Below are 9,715 nucleotides of genomic sequence, written 5' to 3'. Positions count from 1 at the left end.
CAACCCATCGATCTACAACTTAAATCAGTGGCCTGCCTTTTGTTCACTCATCAAAAAATAGAAAACTGCCATCTCCTTAACAACCCCCTCTCCTTTCATCTCCACCATCAACTCTTTCCCTCTAGGGGGTCCCTTTATCCTGTTTTATACAGGATTAATCTTGTCCTCTTGTGATTCAAATTTTTCCCTGTCATTTTTAATTTTTCTGGATGGGGGAGAAATGGAGAAGGTACAAGGAAGGGAAGGCAAAGACGGTGTTGGAAAAAATAGAGAATGCCTTTTCATTGTTCTGAACAGTACTTTATTATGATCTTGCAAAATAAAAGCAATGTTCTCCTGCTCCCTCATAGAAGAAAAAATGTCATTTTTGAGAATACATTAAGGAAACCCAAGCAAGACTCCACTTCAAATTTATAAGCATGAACTTAAGAGCCTTTGTCCACTGTCTCTCTGTGTTCAAGAGGGTTCTGATGGAATAGCGTTCATGGCTGCCTCCAGGGTCTTCCATTAGGCCATTCTTCACATTGATCCTGTAGGGCAGACAGAGACCCCACTCTCCTTTCTCGGCCTCTTCCTTGAACTGCTGCATACAGTCCAGGAACGCCATCATTGCACAGTCAAATTTGTCATCCAAGAAAACACCCCATCTCCGGTAACAGAATAATGGCAGTTCAATGGAGTCATCTGTTAATGATCTCAGATAAGAATGGTTTCCACAGGGTATGAGTCGATACCTCTGAAATTCCAGTCCAATTTTTTTGGACAGGGCAAGGAGCAGCAAAGCTGTCTGACCCCAAGCAGCATTAATCTCATTCCAGCTCACAGGGACAGTGGGAAGGCAGCCCAACCTGAAGTTATTGATGATGCCCAAGGGGCCTTCCTGCCAGATAGCAAATGCTGCACTGAAGGCATTGGTTTTCTGCAGCCAGTCCAGCTGGGTCTGGGCACAACTTAGCCTGTTGTCCACACTTGCCAGCTCATCAAGCATTTCCAGGTGTTGCTGTTCAAGTTCACTATAGTCCCTCTGGTGCTGCTTTTCCTGCTGTTCCAGTGCCTCGGTCTCTGCCTGGGCTGCCTTAAGATCTTCTGTTATTCTCTCATCATTCTCCTCCAGCTCCTCCAGCTCCTGGATCAGCCTGACTTCCTCCAGCTGCAGGCCCACCAGCTCCATCTGCAACAACTCCTTCTCACCGTCACTCATTGGCTCTGCGGTCTCCAGAAAGCATTTGTAGCTCTGATTCTCAGATTCTGCAAAGGCAAGTTGGATATCCAACTGCTCTAAGAGATTGTCAGTACACTCCTTACACAGGGGATGATCCATTTCTTGTTCGCCAGTGAGCATGTAAAAAATGTCCTCAGCAGCCTTCTGGATGCTGCTAAGAGACTGCATAGGGGGAAGCCTCCCAAGCAAGGTGAAGTTGGTGCAACTTTCCCTCCCATCAGGGAGGGATCTGCAAGAAGCACCATCCTGTTGCTTTTCAGTATCTGTCGCCTTCCTGGAGGTATGGCTTACCTCCTCTCCTTCTCCTGGCTGCCCCTGAGCTGGGGCAAGCATTGGAACTGCAGGTAGTTGGGTGGTGCTGATGCCCAGGGTCTCCATGGACCGGAGCTTCAGGGGCTGGCTGCAGCGCTGGCACATGAAGCGGATGGAGGACATGGTGGAGGTTTGGATGCTCCCCCTGATTCTAAGTCTCCTTTGACTTCTCACGTGCTGATCCTTTTTATACCTTCTTAAGCTCTTTCTAGGAGAGGGATTCTTCTAAAATCCATCTCTGTTCTTGGCACTTTTCTACTTAAAATCTTATAATGGTACCCTCCTTAGATAACTCTAGACCTCCTTCTCCTCTTTATAGACAAGTGATTCTTTCTAAAAGGAAAATCTGATCATCTCACTTTCTACTTTTAACATTTTTAAGGCACACCTTAAGATAAACCTTTTAAATCTAAAATCTGATCACAGCACTCCCTCCTTTAGAATGTTTCAATGCCCTTATCATATCCTTATGATAAAGTCCAGTCATCTTAACTTGATAGCCAAAGTCCCTGCTACCTTTCCAGCTCCTTTTCTCATCATTTTCTTGTCACACCCACCCATGGGCTCCTCTATTTTCCTGTGCTGCAGTTCTTTAGACATATCGTATTTAGTTCCCTCTAACTGGAACACCATCCCTTCCCCTCTTTGCCAGGCTAATTCCTAGTCACCTAGGACCTAAATTTTCTTCCAGGAAGCCTTTCTTGAATTCCAAATTGAAGCTATCTGCTCTGTTGACACCTTCAACATCCTTTATCACACAGTAATATGTCTGCACATGGTATACCTGGAAAAGATGCTTGTTATGCTGGTGAATCAAAATGAAGTACCTTGGAGGTATGTATTTTATCATCAGCTCAGTCTGAGGCTAAAATACGCAACTTCATAATTCTCAAGATTAATCTCAAGAAACATTTGCATAATATAAACAAGCAAACAAAAAACTTTGATGATCCATCAGTCAATCACCAGTTAAGCACATATGTTGACCAGGGATACTTGTTCTAAAACAAAAATCTTATGAGTTTCTGACCTGCAGTTATTGAATCTGGCAGAGTAGAGCAAAAAAACAAATATATACAGAATGTCCTAATACCTCATCCTAACCAGGGCCACGGTAAGAGGCTAAAAGCCATAGAGCCTCTCTCCTCAAGGTGAGCCGAAGGCAACATGAAGGTGGAGGGTGGCTCAGAGGGCTGGAGGAAGGCAGGAAATCCATGGCTCTGCTTCACTGGGGAATGACTCAGGACTCTACATGTTTAAGCCCATCAGACAACTGTGCTATACTGGCCCATGTGCTGAGAAGCATTGTTCTAGTGAGGGAATATATTTTCCACGGGCTGTCCCTCGTCCTGCAGTCTTGAAACTCCATTTAAACCATGCCACCCTGCTCCATGGCTGAGTGAGTAATTTTCACCTGTTCATCACTTGACCTGTTGTAGGGTCTCCCGTAGAATTTTTTTTTTTTGCATGGGCAGGCACCAGGAATCGAACCTAGGTCTCTGGCATGGCAGGTGAGAATCCCTGCTGAGCCACTGTGGTCCGTCTGGTCCCATAGAATTTTATCTTAACCTCAAAAACTTTGGGAGATGGGAAAGTCATTTTTGACAATACCTTAAGGAGACCGAGTAGGACTTTACTTCAAATTCATAAGCATGAATTTGAGCGCCTTTGTCTTCTGCTATGGAAACGAAGGCGCAGAGAATTTAACTAACCAGAGAGTGCCTGTGGCCCTCATGACTTCTCTGAACTATCCTTTAGAAGGTGACTAACCTTTCCCAGGAGATTTAGCATTCCCCAGAACCTGTCAAATGAGCCAAAGATGAAACGCAATCCCACAAGTATCTAGGAGATGTATCAACCATTTAAAATGTCCAAATAAATAATCCATTGTATGCATTGTATTTAACAGTGAGGATCCCAGTGCTGCAAAAGGATGCACAACCAACCTGAGATGCAGACCCTGGGATAACTATTGGAGAGGTTCCACCACCCAACTTGCCTTCCTCACCCTCTCACTTGTCACAGATGAAAAAGGTCGGGGAGCAGCAGAATAGATTGAACCTGCTTTAAATACTATGGTCAATTTTGAGTCCCAATTCATCCCTGGGTGCAGAATGACAAAATAAATTCACCACTAATGCCTAAGCCTGATTGTAATTACCCCTCCACTAAAACCAAACAAATGTCCCAGCCACACTTTGCTTTAAATTTTGAGCCTGCCCAAATGTACTAAGGGGAGTGAAATGGGGTGGGGGTTGTTTCAGACTCAAGTTTATCTAGTAACTGAATAATGCCTCCAGGAGAATCCAAAATCAATCTGCAGAGCACTCCCTCAATAAAGGACCTGCCTTTCTCTAATAGAAATAGGTGGAGCTGAAGTGTTATTCTCAGTTTGAAAGGAAATCTCTTCTTATCTCTAGAGATCGTCCCTCTAATTCCTGCCTCCTCTTTCAAGATCTCATTTCAGAAGCGTTGGGAACTGTCAAAAAGTGAGAACTCTGTGGTATGGAGAATGTTTGGGGTAGGATTTTCTGTCGTGCTGTACCCCTAACACCTAGATGACCAGTTATCTTGAGCCCACTTCCCTTTCCAGATTTGTTGCAGTTCCCTGGGCTCTTTTGTAGCAAAGCTCCTGAAAAGATTCATCTCTACTTGCTATCTCCAATTCCTCTCCTCCCCTTCTCTCTTAAACCCACCCTAATCCAATTCTATTCTCACCAGTCCACAGAAACTGTTTTTATCAAGATCACAAAGGATATCCATTTTGCCAAATTTAATCTCAGTAAAATAGCAATCAAGGTCTTCAGTTAAAAGTAAGGATGGGAAAGATGTTGGGGATTTGAAGAGAAAAGAGAATGTAGTTATCAATAAAGGCAGGTCCTTTATTGAGGGAGTGCTCTGCAGATTGATTTTGGATTCTCCTGGAGGCATTATTCAGTTACTAGATAAACTTGAGTCTGAAACAACCCCCACCCCATTTCACTCCCCTTAGTACATTTGGGCAGGCTCAAAATTTTTGAAGAGAAAAGAGAATGTAGTTATCAAGAAGACAGAGAGTAGATAGAGGGGTGGTGTGATTACAGCTCCATCTTAAAGGTCCACATGAGACCTGCTGTCATGAGTTTAAAGTGTCTCATACACGTCTCCAGCCATTGCCACCTGCATGAGTGTTGGCTCTCAACTAAGACAAAAACCAGAGGGACCTCCACCAAAACCCAACCATTCCTGTCAAATCCAAAGAACACCTAGGGCATTACATAAGAGTCTACAGAGGTTCCATGCCCTAGAGTAACTTTCCAGAAACCTACAACCTCCAGTTGAGCCCCTGGACCAGATAAGTCCTGAAATGCAGAGAGGCCAGCCTTTCTAGAACATCAGCTAATTCCACCCCCCCCATCCCATATTATCAACAACCCCTTCCAACGTGAAAAAGTTAGAATGGGCATAGCCCAAATACCCCTAAAGAGTGGGATAGAAAGATCAAAGTTGCCAGAGGAGTTATACAGAAAAGGTTGGGTTTTACAAATGAGTGTGAGTGCCAAATTATTATACTGATATTTCTTTTAACCTCTAGTAACTTAGAGCAGCTAGAAATACAAACCTAGAAGTGTGGAATTGTAACCCCTACCAAACTCTGAAATCTGTTCCACAACTAATTGTTGTGATGTACTTTGAAATTTATTGCTTATATATGTTATTTAGAGAGAAGAAGGAATATAACAGAGAAGGTAGGATTTAATAAATGAGTATGACTTCTGGATTGTTATGGTGATACTTCTCTGGTCTCTGGTATCTTGCAGCAGCTAGAAGAAAAAACTAAAAATTGTGGAACTGGAATCCATACCAAACTTCAAAATCTGTTCTATAACTACTTGTTAAAATGTAGTTGGAAAATTTATTGCTTTTTTGTATATATGTTATATTTCACACACACGCACACAAAAAGTTAAAAACAGAAGGGGGGAAAGTCCTCACTTGGATTCCAGAGGATTGCTTCTTCTGATTCTCCTTTTGGATCTCTGCCCTTACCTTTCAACTCCTTTGACTCTTCATCCTTGATGGGGTGTAATCTTTAGATAGCCCGGAAACTCCACATTTTAAAAAGCACATAAATTTATTTGATATGGACAATTGACTTCTTCTGAAGCTTGCAAAGTGTGAATAAAAGCTTCCTTTTAAAATTCAAAACTATTGAAGTGGCTAAAATGGCAAGTTTTATGTTGTATATATGTCACTACGATAAAAATTAAGTTAATTGAAATTAAATTAAAAAAACAAACAGAACTGTGCAGCATAAAGAGTGAACCCTAACGTAAACCATGTACTTTGGTTAATAATATAACTATAATAACACTGGTTCATCAGTTGTGACAAATGTACTGCCCTTTTGCAAACTGTTGGTAAGAGGGAAACCTACAGTGGGGTGAATGGTGCAGGGAGAATATGGGAAATCTGTACATTCAGCATGACTTTTCTGTAATCCTACAACTGTTTTATTTTTATTTTATCTATCTATCTATCTATCTATCTATCTATCTATCTATCTATCTATCTATTTGTTTATTTATTTATTAAAACAAACAATACACTTAGAACCACCAACAATGGATATCTTAGCTTAACCATAGGCATATTTAAATAAATTATCCATATGCTCATTGTCAAGCCCATGTTTACTCAGTAAGTTTCATAAACCAATTTAAAAATAAGGTGACAAGGAAAAAATCTGCATAGTCTGATAACAAAGTTCTTAAATTCTAAGCATTAAACACTAACTTAGATACCATTTGATCAGCTGTCCAAACTGCGAATGTTCTCAAAATATCAAGTAGAACTTTCTTGCAAATATCTGCATTGCTATTACTAAATATTTTCCTCATTTCAGGAAAAAAATAAAAATAAAAATAAATCAGTAAATTGACTCAAGGCTGCACTGGCTTGTGGATCTGGAATGTCCCCACTTTCACAGAGGCCAGTGTGGGAGATGTGAGGTGTCTGAGGAAGGAATTCTGCTGTGGTAGATGCCAGAAACTGCTGGGCCAAAGGCGGCTCAGACAGGATGGGAAAGCATGCTCAAGATTACAGGGAGCACTGCTTTATGGTTCCCATAAAAAAAATTAATAGCTTCAAGCTTTATTTCATCTTGTTTTAACTTCAGTTCAACCAGGTGTCTTTTCAGAGTCTCCCTGCCAGCAAGATTCCAGAGGAGTTCGCTTGATCAAGGCAGAATGAGAATATTTTCTTCAAGAATCAAACCATCAAAGAAGCCAAAATTCTGGTTTTCTGTCCTAGTTTAGCTGCTGTTTAGAAAGTCACTTCAGCTCACGGCCTGCTTAGTTACCCTCTGTAGCCTGGGTGTAATACTGGCATTTAAAAGCTGTTCACAATAGCTTCTAAGCCATGGTGGGCAAGGTCAGGTATCCTGAGCCTCCTAAGCATCTGGCAAAGAATTTGGCCTAAAGTCAGTGTTCAAAAACTGTTTGATAAATTCCACGTGCCATTACTGACGTGAGCTTTAAGGCTCAGCTTAAAGGGCCAGAGCTCACACCTCTCCTCACTTCCCACCACAAAAGCATTCATTTCTGTCTATACCATGCCACATAAAATGTAAATCTACAACAGACCTAATTCAAGAGAATTACATGCGTAAAATAAATATTCTTTATTTGTGAAAAGGCTTCACAGCATTCTGCCAAATCCTTGGCTCGTATGTGTTATGGATTATTAACCGAATATAATCAATATTATAATGTTGGGAGTCAATGCCAATAGGTCAGAATCTTCTATCAAGCCAATCTAACTGTGAAAGTTGACATTGTTTCACCTTTGTGCCTGCATGTACACCCACTGATCTCATAGGATGGCCGATGGTGACATGTCTGCCCCTCGTTGGACTGGGCACCTCTTGAGAATGATGTTAAAACCCATCTTCTAGTCTCAGTATCCAGTTCATTCATTATATATATATTTTTTCCTTTTGGAAGGCTTCTAGATACCACGAGACCACTAAAGTAACCCAATGGGGGGGGGGGTAGCTCACTCCACCCAACTGTACTGAAATTCTTTTTCCAGAGAATTGCATGCTAGTGATAATTGTTTACTAATCAGATCTAGGAGTTTTATTGCCTCTTCAGTATTTTACAGTAATTCCTTATCACAGGAGTGTCTGATATTCCAAAAGATGACATATTCATTTCCCCACAGAAGATTGTGAGGATTATTATGTTCTCCAACCCTTGGCCATTTGAGCATAGAAAGCATCATCATCAATGTTTATACTCTGACCTTTGTTCTCATTATCCTCCTCATCATCATTAACAGGGAGAGGAAAGTCCCTGGGGGGCAGCTCAAGTTTAATGTCCAGTGTCCTAAAATCACCTGTATCTAAATGGTCGATGCCGACAGACAGGACAATGTATTTACACCTAAGGCCAAACTCGTTCAAGCTCGACTGCTGACCACTCCTGGACACTCTACCCACTGCCTCTAGATACTCCTCTTCCACAGCTTCTCTTCCAAGCCATGGGTCCTTTTAGTCTCTGCAAGACTTGATTAGCACAACTGCCCTCTCCTTCATCCTGGTTAGGACATTTGGTGGTCTGCTGATTTCTTCTGGTCTTTTTGCAGTACAGTGGAAGAAGCTCTCGACCAGGTTTCAGGAGACTAATTCTATTCATAATTAACTGTAGGTATTCTCCATAAGTCTCAAATGAAAAGTTTTTTTCGTTTGTAAAATAAGGAATTTAGAACCAAGGATATTCAAGGTCTTCTCATCTTCAGTTGTTATAACCTCTCCCACCCTTTAGGCAGGGTCACTAACTAGTCCTTAGGTCTCACCCCACCCCCTTCACGTTCCCCCTTAGATTTGAGAAAGATGCTAGTCTTCATTACAATACAGGCTCCCCCCCTAAGATAACCATGTGACATGACAATGGACTATGCTTTTGGCTATTTGGCTTACTTGGACTAAGCCTTTATTCTCTTTACTCTCTTTCAGTAACAAAGAAGTTGGCCATGGATGTCGTATTGTAGTATGCAAAGTTACAGTGAGTCTAGCAAATACAGATCAGAATGGACTGGAATGGTAGGAAGCAATGTGGTTCCAGGGCTTGTTGGAATTATGGTAAAGATGGAAAGTGAGGGGACACCAAAAGGTGTCAGGGTACAAAGTCAGGTGAGGTGTCGGGAAGGAAAATGAGGCAACTGGTCAGCGGTGAAGAATTTAGGAATGCATCTAGAAATGGTGAGGAAGCTGAGGCACGCACAGCGGTTCAGGGCCGTAGGGTGTGATGAGGTAAACGTGTGGGGGCCAGTGTGGAGCCTGGCCAGCTGGCTTGATATTCAAAGTTCGGTGGGCAACACCCTTGGCTTATTGTCCGCGTTATTTATTTATTGAATCATACTATAGGTATTGGGGAGAGGATGGAGGCTAACATTTGTTGAGCCTCTAATGTGTTTCAGATTTAGTGTGATGATTGAGTTGCTTCATTGTTAAACAACCAGTCACCCTTTCCTCACCTCCGCATGGGGATTTATTTTGGGCTGAAGGTCCAAGTCCAAATCTCTACTTGCCCTCTGTGCTCCTGCCCTCACTCATGAAAACAACATACCCCACATTGGAGCTGCTCCTTCAGCTTCAGTTCCCAGAGGTGACTACACTGAGAGCCTAGCTCAGCCTTGCTGCAGCTAGCTGGCAGAAATGTAAGTGAGAAATAAATGTTTGGAGTTGTAAACCACTAAAATTTGAGGGTTATTTTCACTATAAAAACTGGCGAATCCACACAAAATTAGTTATCTTATATAAATTCTCTCATTTTAATCCTTCTGAAAAAGGCAACCAAATCTCAAAAAGGTGAATATCAGGGTTACTCCAGTGCTGGGATTTGCTAACTAAATATTACTTTGGTAGTCTTAGGGCAAAACCCCACGTATCCAGACTCTCAATCCCTCTCACTGAAGAGGTGCACTAATATGAGTTCTAAGTCAATAAAGCAGCCTCAGTTTGCCCCAGAATGCAAATGGCCTGCTGCTAAACTGATTCTCTCCCCATTCCCCAACCATTGTGCATACACAATGTAGGTAGGAAATAGATCAGGCATCCCAGAGGAAAGATGATCAGGCTGCTTTTAATCCTTTTTTGGGGCGATAGTAAGAATAATTATGACCCTGTCTCACAGCTGC

At 42.0% G+C, this 9,715-nt stretch overlaps 1 protein-coding gene across 1 annotated transcript; it reads right to left on the bottom strand.

Annotated features, from left to right (window-relative positions):
• Positions 1 to 361: 361 nt before the first annotated feature.
• On the bottom strand, positions 362 to 1,657 carry BECN2 (beclin 2). The gene has a single exon (XM_077168174.1). It carries the CDS (start codon positions 1,655 to 1,657, stop codon positions 362 to 364), a length of 1,296 nt encoding a protein of 431 aa, XP_077024289.1.
• Positions 1,658 to 9,715: the final 8,058 nt, after the last annotated feature.

The sequence above is a fragment of the Tamandua tetradactyla genome, chromosome 7, assembly GCF_023851605.1.
Source record: "Tamandua tetradactyla isolate mTamTet1 chromosome 7, mTamTet1.pri, whole genome shotgun sequence".
In the NCBI taxonomy this organism is placed as follows: domain Eukaryota; kingdom Metazoa; phylum Chordata; class Mammalia; order Pilosa; family Myrmecophagidae; genus Tamandua; species Tamandua tetradactyla.
This window is presented reverse-complemented; position numbering and strand designations above follow the sequence as displayed.